The sequence below is a fragment of the Oncorhynchus kisutch genome, linkage group LG1 (assembly GCF_002021735.2).
Source record: "Oncorhynchus kisutch isolate 150728-3 linkage group LG1, Okis_V2, whole genome shotgun sequence".
NCBI classification, from domain to species: domain Eukaryota; kingdom Metazoa; phylum Chordata; class Actinopteri; order Salmoniformes; family Salmonidae; genus Oncorhynchus; species Oncorhynchus kisutch.
Window position 1 is genome coordinate 68,211,575 of NC_034174.2, and position 27,769 is coordinate 68,239,343.

Here is a 27,769-nt window from a genome sequence, read left to right on the forward strand (position 1 = left end):
TACTTGAGGACTGCATGTGTGTAAATACTGCAGCTAATTTGTGGTATCGCTTCTTTGTTTAAAACTCCTGTTAGTGAGAGAAAATGGTTTCACTGCATCAATAATTAATTTCAGGGTTAAATATTGCAGTCATATCCTTTTAATATAATTTTGACACATGGCATCTGATAAAATACTGAAATAAAACAAATTGTCAATATACCCCTCAGTTACAATTCATTAAAACAGTGAAAATTGCGCATAAGCATACATCCCGACTAGATCTTGCAGAATCTCTAGAAACTCAATTGAAATGTGAAAGTGCAATAACAGCAAATGAAAGTGACAGAGCTAGATTAAAAGAGTATCTATTCTTCGAAATGAAGTAGAATTCACACCATGTAGTATTCACTGCCACTCATGTGCAAAGAACAGTGCCATCAAACCCACCACCATTCTCCCTAATTAGCAGAGCACATGGATCAACCCAAAGCAGTCAATCATTTCAAGAGACCAATAACTATGGAGAAGAACACGCACATGTTTCAGCATAATACGATTTGCAAGTGTTTAGGCTGTAGTTATGCTCAGTGTATGTACCAACTCCATTCCTGTGTGACCGTTAGGTATAAAGTGCAGGCTTTAACTGTAGATGTAAAAACTGTACAAATGTCCTAATGTGATGCAAGTACTACAATATGTGGAGTAAAAGTGAAGTACTACTGTGTGCAGAAAATACCAGTGGAAAAAAAAAAAAAAAAAAACACACCAGAAGTACATGATACAACACTAATAACCCATATTAAATCACTGCATTCATAAAGAAAAACCATATTATGTGCACAGCGAAAGATGGCAGAAACAGTATCATACAAGTTCCAAGGGAAAAAGAGGTTGCAGCAGATAGTGTGGCTAGAATACACCACTAACAATTTAAGCTGCTAAACCATGTCTGAATAATATACTTTTTATAATATTGAAAATGGCTGAGTAGAAAAATGGATCTAGAAAGTCACATATTTGGAACGCTAGCCTCTAATAAAAAATAAAAAAGTCACATTTATGACAAAATATAAATTTGGCCACAGATTTGTTTTACACACGCACAAAATGCCTTGTACAGATTTTGAATGTGAATTAGTAAATCTATGAGAACGATCTCAGATTTCCAACCTGAACAAAACAGATTGTCAAAAATGGACACGGACGAGAATAGTATAAATCTTGATATATAATTATTTGTATGATAGCATGGATAGCTGATGGAGCAGGCAGCTATAGAATGCACTATTTAAATCCATGATAAATGTTGCATTTCCAGTATGGTCCCTGTAAAAGTTGGCTGCTCTCTCCTGTCACATTCATCTCACTCAGGTATAGGCTTGGACGCGTCGCTGGTCAGATCCATCTCCTCATCACTGTCCCCCATGCCTGTGCGATTCATGACACGGCGCATGTTTAAAGGCAAGTCCCCGCGCCTGCAAAGAGTAAAGCAACGACTTCAGAGATATTTGGTAACAGGTTTTATGACTGCGCAATTATTTAAATACATTTTGAGATCCTTTTATGCTTGTTCATAGTCCAAAGACCCAATAACACATTGTATTTCTGTAAAAAGGTGTGCCAAAAACACCATAACTATAAAAAGGCTGTGTTGTAGTCAGTGAATTCAGAATGTTTCCAAAAACACCATAACTATAAAAAGGCTGTGTTGTAGTCAGTGAATTCAGAATGTTTCCAAAAACACATGACATGATCCCTTACTCTACCCGACATACATTCTACACCTATGGAAAAAACAGAACGTGCACCAAGGGGGGCCCCACGACCACGTTTGGGAAACCCTGCTCTACACAATCCAGTTCTAACGAAACCTTGTGCAACATTTCACTCTAATGAATCTAGGGTAGAGGGAGGGATGGACCATACCTGAGCTTGCTCTTCAGGGTGCTGACCTCTCGGGTCACGGCGTCTTGCGACTCAGTGGCATCGTCAAGCTCCCTCTGCAGCTTCCTGCGGTTGGCGTTGGCCCGTGTCACTTCCTCCTCTGCCTCCTCCAGCTGACGCTTTAGCTGACGTGTGCGGTTGTTCGCCTTGTCCGCCTGTGGAGTACAGGCAGAGGACCTTCGATCAGTGGCTGCAAATATATGTATCCTTCATCTATACAGTGACTGTGCAAGGCGGTTCAGTGGGCTGCAAGCTATACAGCATGCAGGTTTCTTGTTGTTTTCCCAGATATAGGACAGGTCTGCACAGATTATCTGGGATATATTCATTTGCAAAATGTTTTTGTAACAGAAATCGTTTATTCCAAACAGAAAACGTTTTGCAACAAAATAGAGTTTATTGGACAAATTCAGGTAGGTCCCTCTCCATTTACTTCCGTTTGGTTCCTAGAGTAAACGTTTGTTGCAAAACAATCTGAATAATTAACTCCCCAGATCTTCACAATAGAATTTGCAGCCGTCGTCTCGCTTGTCTGGTTACATTGCACCTGGGAATATACACCACAGGAGGTTGGTAGCACGGGCTCCTAGTAATGGCTGGAGTAGAATGATATCAAATACAAACATGAGTTTGATGCCATTCGCTCCGTTCTAGAAATTCAGCAGCCTTCACTGATATACATTACACCCATGTTGCTACTGATATAGGGGTAGGCAACGGATGTTGGAGTAGGTAACTGATCTACACAGGGTAGACCCACCTCTGCTTTGTACTGCTCGGTGTTGCGTCTCTCGTCCTCCACCTGCAGCAGCACCTCCTTCAGCTTCTTCTCCGTGCGCCTGACCAGCCTGGACGAATGCTGACGCTCCCTAAGAACAGAAAAAAAAGTAAAGACATGACTCTTGAAGGGGTGTTTACTCCTAACTGCTTCTCAAAATTCATTGGTTAGTCAAAGGTGAGGGACCTTGGATCCTCTCCTACAATACATTGAAAAGGAAACAAGGAGAGAGGACGTGAGGAATTGAGGTAAGACCAAGGGAGACCGCACCAATGGTTTTTACTTACTTGAACTCCAAGTCCAGTTGCTCCTCCAGCTGCAGTATCTTGGCCTCCAGTGCGGCGATAGAGGCCTTGTATCTGGACTTCACAGTCTCCTCCAGCTCCTGCAGCTTGAGCTTCAGCTCCTTGTTCTGCCGGTCCAGCTGGGCCCGGGTCCCCTCCAGGCGCTGGGCGGTACTGCGCTCCGCCGTCAGCTCAATGGTCAGCTGGTCAGTCTAGAGCGGAGTGTGAAGGTATGAACAAGACTATGCATTGAGATGAATTGGATAATGTAGTGGCCAGCCCATAACGTTAGACATGGTGTATTCGTCTCAGTGGAGTACTTTTCCTACAAATAGAGCTCTAATGACTCGGGTTGAACCACCACAAACTCAATTATTCTTCAACCAGAATCCCTCTTTTCCCTTCATGTCCTTGTGACTAACCCAGATAAATGAAACACTTTCCTCGCTACAGCTCTTCTGCTTTGCGATCAGTTCATTACCTGCAGTGTGGTTCTCCTCAAGCGGTCGTTGACCATCTCTGTGTTCAACTGCTCCTCCTCCAATTCCTCCTCTAGCTTAGCGATACGAACCTCCAGCCTCCTCTTCTCATCCACCGTCAGGGAACTGAGGGTGGGGGGGACATTTTGGTTGGGAGGAAGAAAACCATGACAGAACTTGCAAATTCCATGCAAATCAATGCAATTTCATAGTGTTTATTAGGTGTCTGAGCCGTACTTCTTAGCGTTGTGGCTGTTGAGCTCATCCTGCAGTTCATCCCGCTCTGTCTGGGCCTGTTTCTTGACTCGCTCAGCAGACGCCAACTCCTATGGAAGATGGAGGAGTATAAGAACATGGACAGTGGGGGTGGAGACAGCGAGCCAGAGCCCTGCAGACAGACATACCTCCTGGAGATGGATGGTGTCAGCCTCCATTGCCTTGACCTTCTTTTCATTCTCCTTGGCCATGTTGAGGGCCTCGTCCCTGGACAGACGCAGATCCTCCAGCTCTCTCATCTGATCTTTCAACAGGGCCTGTATAGGAGAGAACCAAAGGACTGAGTCAAGTACCACACCAGACTGTAGGGCTTGGTAACCTTCTACTGAAAAAGACCACACACTGCCAAATTTGTAGTGAGCTGTGAACTACGTGTTTGTCTGTGTAAACCTAACAGAACAGCTGTTAAACATGCCTTCAGCTCACTTTTGGTGCATAGAGACGGTTACTGTGTATGTGAGATCAAACCGTTCTCAAAACCAGAAGCCAGTTAAAACAAAAACCCATCAAATTTACAGCTCTGCACTCAGGTAATTACTTCCTGCTAAAAGTCTGACTTGGTTTGTTCAAGGGACCAGCTGTGACCCCTCTGGTTCTAAACTGAGACCAAATCCATTAACTAGGCCCATGGTCACAAGCACCAAGTGCCATCTGATATGCATGCACCGATGAGAGCAACCACCACCAGGGACAAGTGAACATTAACCAACTTCAGAAAAGTCTCTAGGAACAAGCCGGTTCCCCAAATCCTCTTTCCTCAGCCCTGAGTACTCACTGGAGGTAAACTGCTAGCCGTATCCTCACTTTCTTCCACCTTAACAGGAGACTCAGTAAGCCTACATGCTACAGGAACTGTCAACCGCGCCTCAACAGGAAGTGTCAAAACCAGTGGATCTGGCTTTTCCAAACTATTTTTCAAGCTCTTGATTCTCCTCACAAAAACAGCAGTGAAACCCCGCAAAAACCAGATCAGGTCTCCCAGCAGATTCACACTAGCATCACGACTGGGAAGAATCTCCCACACAGTTTAGTGAGAAAATTGTCAGATAATCTGACACCCAAACAAGCTCATGGTCAGCCTGCTGAGGAACCACAACCGTAGCTACTTTGACAAGGAACAGGTCTGTAAACAGACACACGAATCTCTCAACCTGCAGAAGGCACACATATCTCTGCCCAGAAGGTCTCAGCTAGAGACAAGAATTTACTGGGAGCCACCATCTAGTATAGCAAAAACCAATTTCAGGGCCCCCCACAAATCCACCTCCATCGTTTTTGTTTTTGTTTTTTCCAACAGCACTCTAAAGATGATTAACTTTACAAACCGGGCTCAACTCAAAACGCCCCTTGAGAAACTACGCTCAGGCTGCATTCAGTACAAAACAAAGTGGAAAGTCATTTAATCAAGTGCTGTTCTGAATGACCAGTTGACAAAGGGAGTTAGGGAACCCTGTTAGCATGACCACTGTCCTTTAAATACGTCATTCATCACGCCATACCCACCAAGCGGAGAAAAACGCACCTGTCTGTTAAACAATCCTCGTCATCTGGGATCCTTGGGACGTCCCCCATTTGAAGTTGAAAAAGATACTTAAAGTAGGGGTTAAGGTTTGAGATGTACCAATGAGCCCAAAAAGCACTGACCATTCAAAGTAACCTCTACCATGTTCAACTTCTGCCATTTTCAACCTCCAGCATTTCTGCCACCTGCAATAACTGATCCCTCATTAGCTTGAGGAAACCCCAACATCCTCTACCCCTACACAATACACTGCTGGCTCAAATGCCCCCCTAGTTCAAATCAGTATGCCAAAGAAAACCAATAAATCAACTGACAAGTTAGCCATTAGCTCACCGCTAACCAAACATGCACATGCTCCAAGCCTAAGAGAACCACTGCGAGGGGAAAAAAATTAAAAGCATGCCATGCACAATGCTACCAACCATAGCAACAGTTAGCCACTAGCCTAGCGCTAACAGATACTCACTCCCAACTGGGAAATCTAATCCTGCAAAACAGATTAAATTTTTTATTTATTTAAATGCCCTACAGTAGATGAATACCAGCTGCAAACAAGGTTCTAACCTCATGGCCGCCACCACAAACATTTGTTGACCAAAACCCATCAGCTGAAACTCACTAGCACTGCTCCAAACCTCTCCTAGCTTACTTTAGATACAAACATCTGCATTGCTACCCGTAGACTTCATTGCGCTAATGCTAGTTGGCAGTTTCGCTCACGAAACTGCCAACTTCATTCAGACAGCAAGCAGAGACAAACAAATGGTTTCCACAAGGTCATCAGATTCTGGGTTTGTAGAAGATCTTGCATTATCCTTTTAAATAAGTAACTTCATGCTTCGAGCCAACACCCCACCACATGGAACAAACATAGCTTCAAGAACATTTTGGGGAAACACCTATTTCAGGACAGACAGTTACAACATAGCAAATGTTCAATATAACTGAACACACCCCAGGAACAAGCCACCTTACCTTAGGTCCAGCGCCTTCATGACAACTTGGTCGGCCAGTCCAAGAAGGTTATTATTTGTTCAGGTGGTGACAAAACAAATGCCTACAAAAGGTATACCCAAACTAAAAACAAAAACAAACGAAAGGCCTCATGGCCAACAAACAAAACCAGCAGCCTCAAGCTATGCCAGCTGGGACACTGATTATCATCTTCATTGGCAGCACCTATGTGCAAATAAAGGCTTGGCTCAGCCACTTGACCCAGTTGCTGCTGCCACCTGGGGATTGAGTGTGGTAGTGTACCATGGTAGTGTGTTTGTCCTAACACTAACCTTCACCCCCATAACATACCTAACGCGATGCACAAAACCTATTATTTGGCAGGGAATACTTATTGTAGATCATTGATTCTATACCTCAATTTGCACAAGCTGATCCTCGCCAACAGACTTGGAAGTTGTAGGAAAAATAAATTGGTCAATTAGGGTCAGTTAAAAAGGGGAGAGTCAATGAAACCAATCATGGAAGTATAATGTCGCGAATTAAGGGGGTAGCTCCAACCGAGACTCGAACCCAGGTCTAACGACAGTAAGCAAACACCTTTTAGTTGACTGGAAACAGCTTGTGTCAATTACAAAACATTTTCTACATGTAGCAACATTAGCGAACAATCCTAGTAAATCCCAGTAAAAGCAGAGTGCCTCAAAAAGTAGCCCAAAACTCACTGCCCTCCTGTGTGCGTGACTCTGTATTACCTGCAGTTTCTTCAGCTGTTTGAGGGCCTCGTCACGGCCCTTGTTGGCCATGCTGATGCCTGCCTCCAGCTCTCCCAGGTCTGCCTCCAGCTTCTTCTTAGCAGCAGTGGCCAGGGCTTTCTGCCGGCGCTCATCCTCCAGCTCGGTCTCCATCTCACGCACCTGGGGAACATCACACAGATCCAAGGTTGTGTTTATTAGGTTCGTTTTTTTATTTATTTTTTTAAACAAGCATTTCTTATTGTATAAGTTGTCTGTTCTGGGTTTCAGACTGCTTTCTTCTAATTGGCATGTAATGAACACAACCCCAGTACCTGTTTGACCAGCTGCTTCCTCCTCTCTTCACCCTGCTCGTCTCTGGCCTGCAGGTCCCTGTCGGACTGGGCCTTCATGGCCTGCATGTTGACCTCCAGACGCAGCTTGGCGTCCTCCGTGGCCTGCAGCTCATCCTCCAGCTCCTCCAGCTGCACGCGCATCTCCTCCAGCTGTTGATCCATGGCACGCTTCGCTTTCTCCAGCTCGTGGACCTGCACAAGAGGCAAAAAGGAGGAATAAAATAAACATCTTCATTCAACAATGAGGGAGGGATGGTGCATTCACATTTTGCAGCATTTGGAAATGTTCCAAACTATCCTCACAATTTGCAAAACACATTGGAGGAGAAGGTCAGACTGGATTTGCATTTTTGGGAGTCTATAAGACAGGACGCAATGAATCGATAACTTGAGTCACCCACTAGCAATAGTTCCACAACAACATTCGTGATCGGACTTACACTTTTACCAACGTCGTCCTTCGATGAGACCAGGTCATCCATCTCTGCCTTGAGGACCTTGTTTGCTCGGTCCAGTTCATCCTTCAGGTCCTTAATGGTCTCCAGCTCGCGGGTCAGAGTCAGGGCCCGCGTTTCCTTCTCCCTGGCCTCTGCCTCAGCCCGGTCCCTCTCCTCAGCATTCCGGCTGGAGATGCTCTTCTCCTCAGTCAGCATCTGTTACAGGGACAGGCGAGAAGGTATTTTAGTAAGGGAGTCAAATCCATTTTTTTTTTGTTTTGATAGTCCGCGAAGCAAATATGAACCGAAAACGATTGATCTATTAATCATCATATGATGCTATAGAACCTCTATGCCATCATCACCCATCAAACAATTCACCTGGTCAAACTTCTTCTGCTTCTTCTCCAGGTTGGACACAGTCTGCCTGAGGTTGTCCTGGTCCACCATCATGTCATCCAGCTCCTGCTGCAGACGGGTCTTGGTCTTGTCCAGCTTGTCGTAGGCCGATGCCTTCTCCTCCAGCTGTTGGACCACGCCCTCCAGCTCCCGCTGCATCCGTTTCTTGTTCTCCTCCGCCCCCTCCAGGGACTGGGTCTCCAGCTCCATCTTCTTCTTCATCTCCGTCAGCTGAGGATAAGGGAAGAGTATGAGAAGTTCGGTAGAAAGGTAAGGGAGAGCTGCACATGAGATGTAGTGCCGATTGGTCAAGCTAAAGCGTTGTGTCAATATGTAAAATACATGAAATGCTTCAGACTTCATGGTCTGTATGTCCTAGCGTACAAGGTGGCATAGTTCAAATCTGGATTTAGAGAAAATATGAAGGTTTCTTTAAGCATTCAGTAAGGTGGTGTAATACATGACCGATAGGGGACAAAACTGGATAGTATTATGGAGATAAGAGGGACAGAGGGTGTAGAGCTGGTACTAACCTGAGCTTGGAGGGTGTAGAGCTGCTTCTCCGTGTTCTTCTTGCCCTGCTCCTCTTCCTCCAGCGTATCCCTCAGGTTGTTCTGGTCATCCTCCATCTGACGCAGACGAGTGGAGAAGGAGAGCTTCTGACGCGTTTCCTCCTGGAGCAGCGCCTAGAAAGACAAAAAGGAGGGAAAACATGGTTAGTGTGCGTTTAAGGCCGTTTCTAAACAGCACAACATGGGTGTGTGTACGCGTCTGTTGGCGAGCGCGTCTGTGTGACCGTACCTGTACATCCTGCAGTTGAGACTCCACAGTGGAACAGTCTTTAGTTGCCTTGATGGCCTTGCTCTCAACCACACTCAACACGCTGTTGACGTTGTCCAACTCAGACTAGACAAGACACAGAAAGGAGGAATTAACAGCCATTTAACCACATCCTCCAGAACCACGTTAATCCATGATCCCTAATATACATGCATATATTCATTACCATCCATTAACCCCACCTTTTGTTTTTACACTGCTGCTACTCGCTGTTTATCTATGCATAGTCACTTCACCCCTACCTACATGTACAAATTACCTCGACTAACCTGTAGCCCGGCACATTGACTTGGTACCCCCCCTGTATATAGCCTTATTGTATTACTTTATTTTGTACTTTAGTTTATTTAGTAAAAATGTTCTTAACTCCATATGAACTGCATTGTTGGTTAAGGGATTGTAAGTAAGCACTTCACTCTAAGGTCTACACCCGTTGTATTCAGTGCATGTGACAAATACTATTGTATAATGTTAATCTAGCCATCCACCAACATAATACTTTGAAATCCCCCAAAGTGTTCTGGATACCCCATTCATTCACCCTCTTGCCTCATATCATCCCTTTCTCCATCCACAACAGCCAAGCCACAGTATCCAATCCACACCTACCTGCATCTTGGCCACCTTCTCGGCCAGGTCCTTCCTTTGCCTCTCGCTCTCAGAGTGTTTGATCTGCAGTTCCTGGACCTGGGTCTCAGCCTTCTTCCTGCGCTGCTCTGACTCGCTCTTCCCCTGGGTCAGGGTCTTCAGCTCGATGGCCAGCTCATTATGTTCGCTTTCCATAGCCTGCTTGGCTTTCTCCACTGACGCCTTGTTCTGAACGAGCAGACACATGGGCACGAGGTTACATAGGCGGTTCTCTCCCGAAATACTATAACGTACAGCTTGTTTTACTTCAGAGAAAGAGTTCATATTGTACTGTTGGTTATATAAAGGTCACGCTGATGAAAACTTCAATATGAAATACAAACTATTACAGTAAAACCTTGACTGTTACAGGCTGACCGGTCAATCGACAGGCATTATACAAATAAAATAAAGATTCCACCATTCACACAGTCATGTTAAAGAACCATATGCCCCCCCCCATTTAACCAGGCAAGTCAGTTAAGAACAAATTCTTATTTTTCAATGACGGCCTAGGAACAGTGGGTTAACTGCCTGTTCATGGGCAGAATGACAGATTTGTAACCTTATCAGCTCAGGAATTTGAACTTGCAACCTTTCGGTTACTCATCCAATGCTCTAACCACTAGGCTACCCTGCCACCCCATGATGCCTACATATGAACAGTATAATGCAGTTTGAGCCCTCACCCGCTTGGCCTGCTCCAGCTGTTCGTTGAGCTCGTCGAAGGCCTGGTTGTGTTTGTGCCTCATGTCGGCCACCTGCTGCTCGTGCACTTTGGCCTCGTCCTCCAGAACCTTCTTTAGCTGGGTCACCTCAGTCTCACGCTTGGTTCTGAACAGGACGGAGCGATTGAAAGTGGTGGAGGAAGAGGGGAATTGAGGACTGGCCCCATAGGTCTTCTCAACAGGTAATGGTCTATAACTAAAACTTGACATTTACACATAGTAAACCACTGTCCTTCACCTCTAACGGTGTGTGTATGCACGCTCCCAGTACCTGAGCTCTTGTTGTGTTGCAGTGGAGTCCAGTGTGTCCTCCAGCTCAGTCTTCAGAGCCTCCAGCTCCTCTCCCAGGTCCCTGCGGTGTTTTTCAGCCTTGGCCCTCGCAGCCCTCTCCAGCTCCAGGTCCTCCTGCAGCTCAGAAAGCTGGGCCTCCAGCTCCCGGATCTTCTTCTGGGCCGTGTTCTTGGCCGCGGCCTCCTCCTCTATCCTGGAGGATGGTGGGGAGTAAAGAAGGATGGGGGTTAGAGTGTAAAGCATTGAAATTAAAAGTCATACAAGATTATTTTCTTGACTTTGGTTTTACTGTATGGGCTTAAATGAAATCCTAATAAACAGCAGATCAAACTCTTTCAATGGAAAGTAAAACATCTCGTTCAGACCAACCAAATGCAGGCCGCAAGCTAATTAAATGTGGCCTGCATTTTTCTTCATACATGCGGCATCATTTATATAATGTAAAAAATACACACATCAGAAAATGAATTTAGGCCCCTTTCTCCAATCAAGCATTGCCCTTCCCCCTCACCTGGCCAGCGCAGCCATTAGCTCCTCCTCCTTCTTGGCCAGCTGGGCTCGGAGCTCGGCTATCTGGGCGTGCAGGTCAGCCATCTGGTCATTCAGCTCCGTGGAGTCCCCCTCCAGCTTCCTGCGGTTCTTTTCCAGCTCCTGACGACTCTTCTCCTCCTTCCTCAGACGGTCTGATGATGGAGAGGAAACCAGGGTTGTCTCAATACTACTGCTCTCACCGGCGCGTTTCAGATCAGTACAGACGAAGGATAAGAGACTAGGAAAAGTGGTTCACCTCAAACTTAGAATCTATGTCATTGTATGTCTACGGTCCACCTACCCTCCAGGTCAGTGATCATGGCCTCGTGCTTGTTCTTGAGTTTCTGCAGGCTCTTGGACTTCTCCTCCTCTTCAGTCAGATTGGTGGTGAACTCTGAGATACGTTCCTCCAACAGCTTCTTCTCCTGCAAGTAAACAAATAGCCCCACACACGGTCACAAAATAGCCCCACACACGGTCACAAAATAGCCCCACACACGGTCACAAAATAGCCCCACACACGGTCACAAAATGTCTGAACCATAAGAGCACAACCAGATATTACATTCAAAGAACACCTAGTCCCTAATTTACTCTTCATAAAAATTGGTCCATGATTACTTGCTTTATTGCTGGGATGAATGAATAACTGCCTAATTGATTATATTATTCTTCCATTCGTCTGAAAAAAACATGCTAATGCATCAACTTGTACTACAAACCTTATTGAGTTTGTTGTTCTGGTCATCCAGCACCATGACATTCTCCTCTATCTTCTTCAGCTTGGCATCGGTGGTCATCTTCTCCAGCTGTAGCTTCTGCCTGGCTGCCTCCTCCTCATCCAGCTGCTGCTCCAGGTCCTACAGACAGACGGAGGGAGAGAGATGGAACATTTTCATTCAGGTGTTTTCACCTCAATTCCTTCCATCACTCCCTTCCTCTCCAAGTTCATTAAAAGCACCACACCCCTTGGAGGGTGAAATGGAAGGGAAAATGAAAACCAGTGAAAATTGACAATTTGCAAAGGCAATTTAATAGGAGAAATAGAGTTCATATCTTTACATGTGACTGACAAGTTGACCACAAGGCTCAATTAAAGAAAAGTTAGTCCACCATAAAGAATATATAAAACAAAACAGAAAACTACCGTGATGTTGGTCTGCATCTTCTTCCGCTCGGTCTGTAGCTGGGTGACCCTCTCCTCTTCCTCCTCCACTCTGGACTCCAGGTCGTGGAGGATCTCCTCCAGCTCCTGCTTCCTGGTGGCCAGCTTGGAGCGCATCTCCTCCGCCTCGGCACACAGCTCCGTCTCCGCCTGCAGCTGCTCCTGCAGGGCTAGCTTCTCTGCATTCAGCTGGTGGGGGGCATGTGTTAGAAACAGGGCAATGATACACAGCAAGGCTGAAATGCTGGTTGGTTTATGATAATATAACTCCAGCCATCAACAATGTATAAGACACTAGGGGTGATTTCCTGGACAGATTAAGCCTTGGACTAAATAGCAAACTCAATGGTGACTCAGATAAATGCTTTTTAGTCCAGGACGAGTCAATCTGGGAAACTACACCAAGAAGACATATTGAAAAGGCACCAATTCATAATCATTCTGAGTGTACCAGTCATTACCTTACATTTGGGGCTTAGTCCGATAGAAATATAATTACTAGAAGGGACCCTCCATACCTGTTGCTGCTTGGCTTCGAACTCCTGCAGCTGCTCCTCAGCTTGCTGCTGCCTCTCCTTGGTCTTCTCCAGCTCATCCTCCCTAGCCTGCATCTCCTCCTCCTGCCTGGTCACCTGCAGCAGAGGCTTCACCTGGGGGAGTAGGACGGGGACTCAGGACAATGCAAGTAGCTGAGGAGTAGGGGATGAGGTCTGCAACACTGATATTAGGATGCTCCCATATGGATTTGCAACAGTGCGTGTACCTTGGTGAAGAGCCTCCACCACTGCCAGTTCCTGAGTTTGAGGTAAGCAGCACAGTTCCTCTGGATCACCTTCATAGCAGTCAGCTGCTGCTGTCTCTTTGTGAAGGCTCTGGAGACAGAAAAAAAAAGTTCAACAATATAAATGATGTTATTGGAATATGTGTACATAGAATGCTCACACCAACTAATATACAGTAGAAAAATCACAAGCCAAACCTATGCAAGTTACTGCTCTAAAGGACAAATTCCTTACTTGCGGGCCACGTATCCACGACACCAGGACTGGAAGCTGATGATTATGTCGGTTATCTTAATGTCCCTCTCCTCCTCCAGGTGGGCCAAGACACCGGCCCGGAAAAACACCTTACTCTGGCCAATCCGGAACAGGTTGGAATCCAGCTCCAGGGCCTTGATCTGGGAAGGAGAGAGAGGATGACATTTGGGAATGACATTGGAAGACTGCTGAATGATGGTTTGTTCTGACGCCTCTTACCATGAGCACACAGGCTTGTTTGCCGTCCATGAATCCCTTGGGAATGGCGCTGGGAGTGAGGATCTCATATCTGGGAAAACAGGAGAAGTTTAAGGTAAGACACTGAAAAACAGTAAAGGCTAGTCTGCTCACAGTGAAGCTGATAAACAGGTAGGAGATGAGCACACAAAGATAAGTTCCCGTGGTTACCTCTGTCTGAACTCCTGGAAGACGATGCGGTTGGGGAAGCCTTGTCTGCAGATACGGATCCCCTCCAGAACTCCATTACACCTCAGCTGTTCAAGAACCAGGTGGGGCTCCAGCTTACCAGCCTGACAGTGACGAAGTGAAGAAGCATGATTTTAAATATGCATTTTATAGTATATGTGCTAAAGCAAAGACCAACTGCCTGTGCCTCGTATTTATCATATATTTATTATTTAAGTTTAGTCAAAAACACTTTGATCAATGGAAGAGTTGATGTCTGTAGACACCATACCTTCTTCTCGTGGTTGGGGATGATGCAGCGGACGAAGTTGGGGTTGGTGTTCCTGAGAGTGGTCATGAGGTTGGACAGCTGCTCCTTGTAGAGCTGGCCAACGGTGCGGAACATGCCCTTACGGATCTTCGTGGCCCCGTGCATCCCCCCATCAGACATCCCAGCAACTTTGTCCAGGCCCACAATACGGTCCACTGAGAGAGAATGAAAAGGAGCAACAGGACCATAGATAACACTTATCAACTCATCTTTCACCATATACTTTCAGTTCAAACACAGAAAGGTTGCTGTAGTTCTGTTGGCCAACACCAATCATGCAGTTCCATGTACCAACAATAGGGGGCACTATTAGAGTCTAAAGCCCAACCCAGTTACTTTCTAGTCTAGTGGAGGTGTCTGAGGGGAGGATGGCTCATAATGAACGGTTTTCAGGCATTTGATAACCATCATTAGGAGCCCTCCTCCCCTCAGACGCCACAGGTCTAGTCAGCTCTCAGTATCACAAGACTTACCATCTCTCCAAAGCTCCGACACAAACTTGTCAGTGGACTGGTTGAGCAGCGTGGCCACGTTGTCATTCAAAGGGTCCATGTTCTTCATCAGCCACTCATCTGCCTTGTAGTCCACCTGGGGAGGAACCATTTTGTGATCACATAGCTGACCAGTCAAGGAGTTGTGGTATTACCAATTTTCTCAGGTTCAAGATAAATAAGGGTTGCAAAACTCCCAGTTTTCAGAAATCCCGGGTTGTAGGATCTCTGAAAACTTTCATAAAGTCCCAAATTTTACCACCCAATTAGTAATTGATAGATAGATAAGATTCCCCACGAGTGGTAAACTGACCTTTCCAGCGTAGTGGATGATGCAGAAGTCGGCAGAGTCCTTGAGTTTCTTGGGCTTCTGGAACTTGGGGTTGTTTCCCTGCTCCTGCACCACCTTCTCCACAAAGCTCTTGTCCGTGGCCTTGGGGAACCAGCACTCCTCATCCAGCAGAGCCAGCACACCAGGAGGACTGGCCTAGGAACAGCAGAGAGAAAGGTGGAAACAAATTCAGTGTATGCTGGGTCGTGCAGGACATTTAAAACAAGCTAACTTTAGGGGATATTGACTTGCATTGGTTTTGTGAAGAAAAAAAATGCCTAAGTTTGCATTTGGTGACAGCAGCCAGGTAAACAACCATCAGCTGGATTGCGGTTTATGCTTGTTCAAAGACAATGTGTAATTTGGAACAGAACAAATCACATAAGCCTCAGGTCCATTAGCGAAGAGGTGGTAGGGGCAATATACTTACATGCTTCTCGATGAGGTCGATGCAGGGCTGCAGGTCCAGGCCGAAGTCGATGAAGCTCCACTCGATGCCCTCCCTCTGGTACTCCTCCTGCTCCAGGACGAACATTGTGTGGTTGAACAGCTGCTGCAGCTTCTCATTGGTGTAGTTGATGCACAGCTGCTCAAACGAGTTCAGCTACAGGAGAAAGCGGGGAGAAGACAGAAGGTACGCATTAGACACACATTGTTGGTGGGAACTCAGAAATGCAACATTTATCTTAATGTGAGAAAGCAGTAATGTCCACAACCCATCTAAAGAGATATAAAGATGCATTTTGAAAACAAATTGACAATCAACGACCACTCACGCCAATCCATTGTTTTGTATTCAATGACCAACAAACAAACCCCTTTTCCCACCATCTTCAGCTCACCTCAAAGATCTCAAAGCCAGCTATGTCCAGGATGCCGATGAAGGAGGCTCCCTGTCTCTTGGTCTTGTCCAGGGCCTTGTTGATCCTCATCACCAGCCAGCGGAACATCCTCTCATAGGAGGCCTTGGCCAGGGCCTCCACCGCAAACTCAGCCTGCTCCTGGGTCTGGGCCTTCTGAACGTAGTCCCTGCCCACCTTGATCCTGGGGGACAGGATGGCCCGGGTGAAGTCCGTCACGTTCATGCCCAGCAGGTGGCACACTTTCTGGGCCGCTGAGGGAGAGAGAAATGGGTGGGTGAGTGGTTGGTGTTGGATGAATGGAGAACGTAAGGGATTGTCAAAGCCATGAAGGAGGGTTGCAGGAGACAAAGTGTCATTAAGGACCCATGTTGTGGAGTAGAGGATGCACACTTTTGTTCCAACCCAGAACACACTTGATTCAATTAAATCACAGAGCTCTTCATTAGTAGAGACAGTTGAGTTACTGCCGAACTAAAACAAAAAAATTAACCCAGTACCGATCCTGGGGGAACCCCAGAAATGACTAGTGAAAAACAGATGTAAAGTACCTGTGTCATCAGGCATGGAGGCCTGGTCAGAGTTGCGCTCCTTCTTGAAGCTCATGTTACCCAGCTGGAGAACGGCGGACACAGTTTTCAGAAGACCTGATGGAGTACAAGACCATCAATCACAATACATCAGTTATTTACAGAAATTGCATTGATCTTGAAAAAGCTATTTGAATACTGTACTATTACAGGCTAAGAATCAGGTGTGACAGAGGGGAGTTTGTACCTATCCGCTCCTCCTCTGGGATGCTCATGATGTTGAAGGCGTCCATGGTCTCCACAAAGAGGTCACGGTCCTGCTGCCCAGGGATGGTCACGTTCCCGTGGGTCAGGAACCGGTAGTTCTTGTAGTCCTCCAGACACAGCTCAGCTGGTTAAAGACAAAACACATAAGCCATTATAAACAGAAGATATGGTCTCCCGGGTGGCGCAGTGGTTAAGGGCGCTGTACTGCAGCGCCAGCTGTGCCACCAGAGCCTCTGGGTTCGCGCCCAGGCCCTGTCGTAACCGGCCGTGACCGGGAGGGCCGTGGGGCGATGGAATTGGCCTAGCGTCGTCCGGGTTAGGGAGGGTTTGGCCGGTAGGGATATCCTTGTCTCATCGCGCACCAGCGACTCCTGTGGCGGGCCGGGCGCAGTGCACGCTAACCAAGGTTGCCAGGTGCACAGTGTTCCCTCTGACACATTGGTGCGGCTGGCATCCGGGTTGGATGCGCGCTGTGTTAAGAAGCAGTTGGTTGGGTTGTGTATCGTCTCTCCCGAGCCCGTACGAGAGTTGTAGCGATGAGACAAGATAGCTACTAACAATTGGATACCACAAAATAGGGCTAATATATATATAAATAAAAGGAAGATACATGCTTTCATTATTTCAAGTTATAAAGCATTATATCTGCAGGCTTCAAGTAAAAAGTGTTGCTGGATATAATTTGATTTAAAATCAAAACTTATTTTACATTACACTAATAACGGCCGGCATGTAGACTAGCGGTTAAGAGCGTTGGGCCAGTAACCAAACGGTTGTTGGTTCAATGTGTCCTTGAGCAAGGAACTCCTCCTATTTGTTCCTCTAAGTCACTTTGGATACGTTTTTGCTATAATGACACAAAATGTAATAATTGCCCCCCCGCCCCCAAAAAATGACACGGCATAAACATTGATATAAAATGAGTTTGTTGGTCACTCACAGCGCATTTTGTCCCCAGCTCCTGTGAGCATGTAATAGAAGATGTGGAAGGCTCTTTCATCCTTAGCCTGCCGGATGGCTCTGGACTTCTCCAGCAGATCTGGCAACATGGTTTGTCAAGAAAAAAAAAACAACCCACCATAGACAACCAATAAGTTGTGGAATATTTGATGTTAAAGCTACAATCCATAGTTGCTGCATCGATTTCTGGACTAAGTGATATACACCCATTGATTCTTGAAGAATAACTTAAACTGCCTCATTAGCTTAGCTATACTGCCATGCACCCCCAGAACCCAAAATATAAGCTTGTTTGACTCCAAATGTAAACGTTAAATACTGTATAGCTTCAAGGCCGGCTAACATGACTAACACTAAAATGTTGCCATCATGGATGGTCAGTCCTCACACCCATAGCTCTAGCCATGAATTTGTGTGTGTTTATTTATCCAAGCCCATCCCTCAGATTTTTCAACTAACAATTCTAGCGTGAAGGCTGTACATGTCCTTCAAGAACTATGAAGACTTATTACTCAAAAGGATACAAGTTTCAATGTTGGCTCCCACAATATATCCATTGACGTCAAAGTTGATCCGGATAAACTTCCCCTAGAAAGAGAGAGAAGGCGAGATTACAGTCAATATTGGTCTCGTCATTATCGCCACCACATAATTGCACAAAGACGCTAAAATAAAACAAGGTTCTTACGAATCTGGAGGAGTTGTCATTCTTGACCGTCTTGCCGTTTCCGAAGGCCTCTAGGATGGGGTTAGCCTGTAGAAGTTGTTTCTCTAGCTCCCCCTGGTGACAAAACATATAGATGCAGTATATTCACAAATATACTCACAGGTATACCACATGTTATCATTATGGCAGTAGGATGGCAGGATGACTCAACATGGGCATTCATGCAGTAAGATGCTGCAACTCCTTAATTCATCGCTGCAAGCATTGCATTTCATCTTGGCGAGAAGCATTGGGAGCACCCGCTTGACTCCATGCGTTTGTCGTGGAACTATAGCCATGTTATTCACACGTACACTCAGCAGACAGTTTATTAGGTATGACCATCTAGTATCGGGTTGGACCCGGGGCATCAATTCTACAAGGCTCAATTGGTATCAAGGGACCTAATGTGCCCCAGGAAAACCCTTCCCCACACCATGACACCACCAGTCTGTACCGTTGACGCCAGGCAGGATGAGGCCATGGACTCATGGTGCTACGCCAAATCCTGACCATCAGCAGGACTCAACAGGAACCAGGATTTGTCGGACCAAGGAATGTTTCTCCACTCCTTAAGTGTCCAGCGTAGGTGATTGCGTGCCAGTGATCGGAGTGGAACTCTGATGAAATAGCCCACCCGTGACAAGGATGGAGGAGTTATGCATTCCTCTGTTTTTTGCCTGTTTGTGGCCTTCCTGTTAGCTTGCACAATTCTTGCCATTCTCCGTCAACCTCTCATTAACAAGCTGTTTTCACCCACAGAACGGCCGCTTACAGGATGTTTTTTGTTTGTTGCACCATTCTCCGTAAACCCTAGACACTGTCGTGAGTGAAAAGCCCAGGAGGCTGACCGTTTCCGAGATACTGGAACCGGGGTGCTTGGCAGCAACGATCATACCACACTCAGTCATAGGTCACTCGTTTTGCCCATTCTAACATTCAATCAAACAGTGACTGAATGCTTCAATGCTCGTCTGCCTGCTTTTTATAGCCACAGCTAGTTGACTCACGGTCTGTAGGAGCAAATTATTTTTCGTGAATGTGAGGGTGTATATTGCCTTAGATCAGTTATCATAGACATATAAATTAGCAGGTGTGCATAGCTTTAAGCAGTAAACAGCAGGATATGCTACCATTATGATACAAACCAAGAAAGTATGGCCCCAGGGAAGCTATAATTTCCAAATAAACCCCCACACTCATTCATGTTAAATATTCCACATTCCGACACACTCTCCCGTCCCAACCACAAGCCCAGCCTTACAAGCATAAAAGATAAGCAGTTAAAGTACATTCGAGACAGTCGCCAAGATCCCAAGACAGCACACAGGCATGGAACACCCAAAACAGATAAATCAGCTTTTGTTGTTGTCCACTTGTTCTAAGACCAACCAGATCAGGTGGACAAAGGCCAGGGAGTGGGACAGGTCAGACAAACATGATTGGGTTACCCCTTCACTACTAGTGTGGCCTGACTCATGAGCACTTTGCTGATGGCTAAACACACACAACTTACATTTGATTCTAGGGCTGTTTTTACACAGCGTCCCAATTCTGATCTCCCCCCCCACTACAGATCAGATCTTTGTCAGTGCTGATCAGATTGGTCTTTTGACCAATTAGTGAAGAAAATAAAAAAGATCAGAATTAGGCAGCCTGTGTCAACAGTCCGAAGCATTGTTACTTGGTCTGCTTGACTATGCAGTCATTTGAAATATCACGCAGTACTCTTTTCGGCCTAAATCTCTAAGGTGTTACGCTTTCGGTATAACATAACACTTCAGCACACCTCAAATACACCCTTTCACCACCACACAGCTTGCAGACAGACTGCAGTTAGTAGAACATACATGTACATCGGGGGGGGGGGGGGGGGACGCTGGCAAGCGGGAGAGATGGCGAGCGATTAACTCACATGTGCTAACGCTGCACCCTAGAGATGGGAACGATGGATAAGAGAAAGAGTTTATCACAAGTACTAGCCTACAGTGGTAAAACAAACTAATACAATGTCATGCAACAGTCATTACAGTCCCATCCAATGTCAATGGACTGTATTCAACAACCGGAATTCAGGAAATGGGCCCCTATTCATAAAGCGTCTCAGTAGGAAACAGTGCTGATCAAGGATCAGGTCGCTCCGTCCATGAAATTTCGCTCATATTGAGAGCTAAAATGCTAAAACTGGTCCTAGATCAGCACTCCCTCTAAGACAGTTTATGAATACTGGCACTGGTGACTACAGGGAGGTGAGGCAGGCAGGTCCGGGCCTGAAACAGGAATGTTAGGGACAACTACCCGGAATAAGTACAAGGGGATGAGAAAATGAGCAGCAGCACAGGAAAACTACAGAAGACAGAGAATGGAGGTGTAGGAAGAGGGGGAGTGAGGAGGTGAAAAGGAGGGCTGGTACTGACCTGGTCTTTCTTTGACTTAAAGGAAGAGGCAACGTGTGCCAGATACTGGATCACTTTCTTGGTGTTCTCAGTCTTTCCAGCTCCCGATTCTCCTCTGCAGGAAAAGAGAGAGAAATTAGATAGAAATGAGAGAGGGAGGGAGGGAGAGAACAGGAGTTGCTGATTGAAGGGAACAGACAGCTCCGATGAGATGTCTTTTGCTAGACAACAAGCATAAATAAAACAGGGAAGATTTTGAGCAGAGACATAGCTTACGTGCAGAGGATGGACTGATCTTCACGATCTGAAATAGAAGACAGAAAATACATGTGAGTGTGTGCGCGCGTCACAGGTGTGTATGTGGCACAGGTGTGTGGCATCACATTCTCTCACCCTGCATCATACTCCTGTAAGCGTTGTCTGTGATGGCGTAGATGTGAGGGGGCATCTCGTGTCTCTTCTTGCCCTTGTACATCTCAATGATGTTCTCGGAGTAGATGGGAAGGTACTTGTAGGGGTTGATCACCACACAGAAGAGGCCAGAATACGTCTGAAAGTTACAAGAGAAGGGACTGAGCACACAGGCAACACTAACCATCTATACCAAGTTACAAAACCGTCCAGAGTGCTGTGTATTTATCATAAATGAAATTTTTTCTGGATAAGGGTTTTCTGTATACCTGTGTTATTTTACACATATTTATGTGGATTCTGTCTTTATTTAAATATGTGCATATGAAGCATGCAAAACTCTCACGTAGATTAGGCCAGAGTAGTAGCGGTCCTTGAGGTTGTGCAGCACTGAAGCCTCGTTCAAACACGTGAGCTCAGCCATGTCCTCCACCTTACTGAACTTGGGAGGGTTCATCTTCTGGATATCGTCCTTGTTCACAGTCACCTTCTTGCCTGTATCGGCTAGCTCCACCAGACACTCCTCTCCCTTCTCTTCCTTGACGGAGCCGGCCACGAACCCCAGCGTCTCCGAAGGGATCCATACGAGCTTCTTGGTGGCCCAGTCGGCCTGGTCTAGGGGGTTGGCGACCTTCCCACTATCTCTGTAGAGGAACTTGTCCGCTTCCGACATGGTGGCTGTAGGACAAAGACAATAACAAACAATAAGACCACCCAGGAGGTAGGCTGGAGAAAGGAACGTGAGCCAGAACATAGTGGCTGTAGAGCGGAGAGGAAAAACAAGACATGGAAACACCCAGTGAAAAATAAATAGATGATCATGTTTTGGCCCAGGAGTTTGTACGGAACACATGACCGGATTTATCGAGTTCGGCTTCTCCCTGTACAATAACAGATTTGTTTCTGACATGGCTGTAGAATGGATAGGGAAAATAGGACAAGTGTCCAGAGGAATAAAAATGCAGACATGCTGAGCTAACCTAAGATTGTTACAGCGCAGCAAACTATTTTGGCCGAAATGCCTTACTTTAAAGTGAGGGGCAACCACAAACAGCATGCAGGTGCAGTTCAGACCAAATGAGTAAAAAGGTACAGCTCCAACTGATGTAATTATTTTGGTCATACAGCGTCCCATTCCTTGGATTTAGCACCTTAGAGGCGAAGTTTGAGTGAAATGTTTAAGTGTATAATTCACTCAACCTGTCTAAGTTCAGGTCATATGCGCAGCATGGACCTATAAATGACTGGAACCATTTCAGAACACGTGATCATTGTTGAGAACGCTGAACATGAGCTTCTTCTACAATGTGAAACATGCGATTCCCATTTGCTGAAAATGCATTGTTATGCGTGACATAAACATGTGTTACATGAAATGGGCTTCTCAGGAATATTTGCCATGTATGAGAGGACGCTCACACACCCCTGCAGGCACACGCACGCTAGAGGTTGTACTATGAGGATGTATTATGAGGATGATCCTCTGTAAGCTTGGTAGATTGTCCCCATGAGACATAAGAGGCGTTATGGACTGACTTTGGCCAAGCATAAACTGAATCAGACTCTAAATGGGTTGTGACAATCAGGAATTGTGCATGCACACATCATTGGAGTCACACACACAAAGCCAGTGACACCTTTCCATCGTGACCTTTGGCACTTACAAGCTGGTCTTTCTCACTCCTGCTGCTCCCTACATAGACACTGGCACTTCTCTCCCACAACTGATCCATACATGTACCTTAACCTTCCCCTTGTTGTCTTCCTGTCCCTTAATAACCAAAAACAGAACACTCCCGTTATAGCTTGATGCCTATACTCGATGAAGTTGACAACATCGAAGGGTAGTACTACCTGAACTTACTCTAATAAGAATCACTTGGTTTTGTGTGTTGTTGCAAAAAAAATGTTGCTACGGTATGCCATAACGAATGCACTCCAGCTGTCATGCATTACATAACATTGTCTTACAGACAAGTAAAGAGCGGTGGACCAGTCAGAGGAAGACAAATGAGGGCTCCCTTACTTCCTTTGAAGGGGAACAGAAAACAGGACAGCCAGTGAGGAATGTCTGGAGCAAGTTTAGACAGAAACATTTCATAATACTCAGCCACCACTCCCTTAAGAACAGACGCCATGTCTCTTTAAGAAAACCTTCACTCTTCAGGTTAAATTGGTGAATACACAGACAGATCCACATCTTAACCTACTACTTCCCCCTTCTATCCTTGGGCCTGTATTCATAAAGCGTCTCCGAGTAGCTCTAGTGCTGATCTAGGATAAGGGCCCACCTGTCCATAAGCTTATTCAATATGATCCAAAAGGCTGATCCTGGATCAGAACTCCTAGACTGAGGCGCTTTATGAATACAGGCCCAGGTATTCTAGGTCAATTTCTATTTCTATCTGCTTGCGTCTCTAGCTATGACCCTTTCAAGGGTGTGTGTGTGTGTGTGTGTGTGTGTGTGTATACATACTCATGGCCTCAGGCTACAAGTACAGACTACAACACCCAGTCGTAACCAGTTTTTACCTCCATGATAACATTGTAATTACATTCCAGGTGAGATCATTTTCTTTAGGATTACATAACTTGTACAGGGTTGCCTTGTCCACCATTATAATGCTATGCCTCTTAGGCTGCATTTATACAGGTAGCACAATTCAGAACTCCCATTTTGTCTTTTGACCAATTGGATCTTAAGTGACAGTTCAAAAGACCAATAAGTGGAAGAAAGATCAGAATTGGATGTCTGTGTAAACGCTGCCTTATACTGGTTGAAGGCTAATGAAGCTGTGTCCAGATCTATCAGCATATATTTCAAGGTTCTCCTGCTTCCAAGCAAAACATCACCGCGTGTTGATCATGTCACCCATAGTGCCCGAGGTGGTGACACTAAACAGTGTTGTGTTTCTAACCCACGTCCCCCCTATCAGGGAGAAAGTGTGAAATAATAGGGACAGAGCGAAAGGGGGATAGAGAGGGACAGAGCGAAAGGGGGATAGAGAGGGACAGAGCGATAACATCCAGCTGGATAACATCCAGGTGTCTAAGTTCATTATGGGCTCAGACTGATGCTCTGATTAAAGACAGAGGGGGAGGATCACCTTAAGGATCTGTGTCCATGCTGTTGGCTGCCCACTACATGTGCCAGCAGGAGTGGACTACTAAACCAGAGTAAACCAGTGTGAGTAGACAGCTGAAAAATCAGGACTGTTCCCACTCATGATGACCCAGGCATGCTAGCCTGATCCCAACTCCTTGTCACTCAGACCGAAAATGACACTGACTGAGAAGAAGTTGGCACAAACAGATCTGGGAATCAGGCTGATCTCATGTACATAAGCCCCATCTGAAACACATAGGAGGAATGGGTTCTCGTGGGAGACATGAGGAAATGCAGACAAGATGAGAATGAGAGACTTTCACATGAACGTGGGTTTTCAGCAACAAAGTGCAAACTGTGGGCCAACTTCCACAGGAAGTTGCGTGATATGGTGTTGCAGTGTTGACACATGCATTTCCTGAGGGTCTTATTGCCCAACTTCAGCCTAGAAAAGGACACTACTGACATCCACAATTGATGGTACCCATTGTCATAGTGTTAAGGGGATCAGAGTGTAAGCCCATGCAGTGGGCTGTGGCTGTCAAGGATTTCCTAGTCACCTTTCAACTCGTATGACTGGCTTGCCAACTCAAATGACTAGTGTGTCAATTAAAAAAGGGCAATTACACCACTTTCAACCTAATTTCCATAATCTCCAGCACAACACCAGTGTCCATCTACATATTTGAAAAATGCACATAAATAAAGTTTAGAAGTCACTGGAGATAATGATTGAGGTTGAAAAGTGGCAGAATTGCCCTTTAACACAACTCCTTATCCATTCACTCGAGGGACCTCGGCATGGTTCGTCTTGCAGTTGCCCGATTAGATTTATGTGCATTGGGTCTAGATCTGGGTTCAAAAAGTACTTGAAAAACAGAGGTAAGATAATGAGTCCTAAACCAGCGGGAAAAATAAGAAATGCATTTGGCTGCCTGGTAGCCGGTTAGGAAACCCTGCTCTGCTACCAACCAGTGTCATTTACCTATGTTATGCAGTCATTGTATCTCAGAACTGTTGTCAGACAGCATAATAAAGTCCTATAGCTCAAGCTGTTGCAGATGGAGGTGGTATGTGGGTGGCTGTTAAAAGGGCAGGGGGAAGCCAAGCTAAAGACTGGATTGAATGGAGGCCAAGAACACAAGTGCGTAGAGGTGTTGAAACGTGTTGCTGAGGACAGCAGGGCAGGTCTGTCAGAGCTAGACATTAGCCAGTGGTGACCTCAACACACCTGGTTTTAAACAAACAGCATTTTGGAGAGGGAAAAAATAAAAAATAAATAGGTCAAATACTAGCTGGGCTTAATTTCGTGGCACAATGGAACCAATGGCATAGTCCCAACAGTGCAAACATCACCCATCTGGCACTCCAGGTAGGCTTAATGCCCCCCCATTTAAAATCTTGATTCTTGGGAAAATGTCAAATGTAAATTTGGGACACTCCAATTAGTTTGATGTTACATTTCATATGGTACAAATTTCAATTTGTTGTCAGCAACGTTAACTAGGTGCCTAACATTAGCTGGGGTTAGGGGGTTAAGGTTAGCCAACATGCCAAGTAGTTTCAGAGTAGCTAAAAAGTTGTCGGAAAGTTGCTAAAACTGTCCGTGATGAGAACACACAACCTTTGGGTTACAAGAAATGTGCTTTATACTTCTGCCCGCTCAACCACCCTACTTTATTTTTTTGTCTTTAATAACCCTCTGTCATACGTAACTATTTTACCTTTAACTACGCAAGTCAATTAAAAAATTATATATTATTTTCAATGACGGCCTAGGGGAGGAACAGATTTTGTACATTGTCAGCTCAGGGATTCGATCTTGCAACCATTCAGTTACTAGTCCAACGCTCTAACCACTAGGCTACCTGGCGCCCTACTATACCAAATGTAACATATACTAATTTGAGTCCCCCCGGATTTACATTTACTATGTTACGTGTTGTCTGAGACCAGACTGTCTCTTATCATCTAGTTAATGCAGGTACTAGGAGAGGCTGGCATTAACAACATTAGTATCTATAATAAAATGGGTGGGGGAAGTAGCTAAGCAAGATGGTAGATATGATTGCAGAACAGCTATGCATGTACTAATCATATAACTCTATTTTAAGGTGTGTATGGTCTAGTCCCCAAGGAAGGACTCGATTCCTACCAGGAACATTGCATTCTGCTAAAATAGCTTGGAGACAGCGCAGTGGCCTGAGTAGGACATTCACTGAACTGAATACAGGTTTGGCTCAACAGTTGATAGTTGAATGCCACACCTTTACCATACGAAACAACTCAAACACGAGACCAAGTATTTCAGGTGCCAAAACCATTTGAATGCCAGTGTGTGCAAATTGTGTATCCTTAGGGCAGATCCATATCAGGGCGTGCGTGCATTTTGTGCTCCAACCAACCCTCCAAGCCATGGTCTCAAATTACAACTTCAAACCAAGACAAGCAAACATCAGATACATTGGCAGTGTTGAGCAGTGAACTCCATTTAGTCCAACTAGTAATTTAAATATGTAGTAGGCAAATGTATATTTTTCCACATCAGACCTGCCTAATTCTCACTTGAAACATGGTTTGTTTAATAGGCTAAAATATACCTTTTACATTTTCGGAAATGTCAGACTACAAATTTAAAGAACAAATCACTTTGGGGTCATATTTAATCAAAGTGTATTTTAGCCTCTAGTTGAGTAAACCATGTGTTTTTTTAGGGTGGCTTTAGTGTAGTTCACCTTTCAGTGTGAAATGATTGGTAGCTTAGTGAACTATATTTTCAGCGTAGCTTCCCCAAAACAGTAAATTGGTCAACGTAAAGTGCTCTACTACAGGGTTGATGGCTGTGGGTTGGAAGAGCCACCAAGTTCGGGAAGCAGAGCATAAGATTGGACATTGGCTGGGTGTTGTCATTGCTAATTACTTATCATGACAAGGTGAAATAATCATTGTTTGTATAGGTAGCCTACAATTGGTTTACCCTTGCAGATGCTGCTATCCAGGTTAGCTTTACTCAATGGCTAAAATGAAACTGCAACAGTGCAAGTTTGACGGGACTAATGTGAAATTACTAGAAAGTGTGAGTATCAATATTAAATCCCATCAACTAGCAATGTGACGTTAGTTTGCAATCTTTCCAAGTGTCCCTTCGTTACTACCACCGACTGACTAGGTTCTCACCTGAAGCAGTGACAAGGCTACCTTGACGTCGAGTAGTGCGGATTCTGCTGGACGCGTCACCTTTCGATCTACATTCGCGATAAAAACGCAAAAGCGCACATGACACAGAACTAATAAAAAATAACCTACTTGTCTGTCGTTCGTAGAGTTCCCCGCAACAGACCTCGAAGAGAGTACTAACATATTATAAACAGATCTCATCCCACGAGGATTACGGAGGGACCAGCTGATAGGTAACCTTGATTAAAAACAACTTACCTTCTACTCGGGTTGTAGGCACTACGGTGTGAATTCGTTTGCTCTACCGGTTTCCGTGTTTTCAAAGGCAACTTCTTCCGCGCGACAGCAAACTCAAGAAACCCTACTGCAGATGATTTCCTTCTCAATTATCTCCCTTTCTGTTGTCTCTGCGCTGGGCGTGACTGAAATGGGGT

General features: G+C 45.4%; 1 protein-coding gene across 2 annotated transcripts; it reads right to left on the minus strand.

Annotated features, from left to right (window-relative positions):
• Window positions 1-116: 116 nt before the first annotated feature.
• On the minus strand, window positions 117-27,769 carry LOC109888419 (myosin-9-like). Of its 2 annotated transcripts, XM_020479602.2 has the most exons (41): window positions 27,594-27,769; window positions 21,399-21,730; window positions 21,035-21,191; window positions 20,918-20,945; window positions 20,663-20,756; window positions 20,161-20,178; window positions 18,228-18,320; window positions 18,064-18,127; window positions 17,520-17,618; window positions 16,560-16,703; window positions 16,334-16,429; window positions 15,765-16,036; window positions 15,353-15,526; window positions 14,905-15,078; window positions 14,574-14,688; window positions 14,062-14,255; window positions 13,773-13,894; window positions 13,584-13,653; window positions 13,344-13,504; window positions 13,091-13,199; window positions 12,846-12,977; window positions 12,310-12,516; window positions 11,885-12,022; window positions 11,464-11,587; window positions 11,143-11,314; window positions 10,612-10,824; window positions 10,302-10,446; window positions 9,595-9,801; window positions 8,947-9,051; window positions 8,679-8,831; window positions 8,128-8,376; window positions 7,750-7,962; window positions 7,289-7,501; window positions 6,975-7,136; window positions 3,872-4,000; window positions 3,705-3,793; window positions 3,470-3,593; window positions 2,992-3,200; window positions 2,687-2,795; window positions 1,909-2,081; window positions 117-1,457 (listed from the first exon to the last, which is right to left on the minus strand). In XM_020479602.2, exons 2-41 carry the CDS (start codon window positions 21,723-21,725, stop codon window positions 1,346-1,348), a joined length of 5,889 nt encoding a protein of 1,962 aa, XP_020335191.1. In that variant the 5' UTR covers window positions 21,726-21,730; window positions 27,594-27,769; the 3' UTR covers window positions 117-1,345. The 2 variants fall into 2 exon arrangements, with proteins under 2 accessions (XP_020335191.1, XP_020335200.1); XM_020479611.2 differs by lacking the exon at window positions 20,161-20,178 and having other exon boundaries at window positions 124-1,457.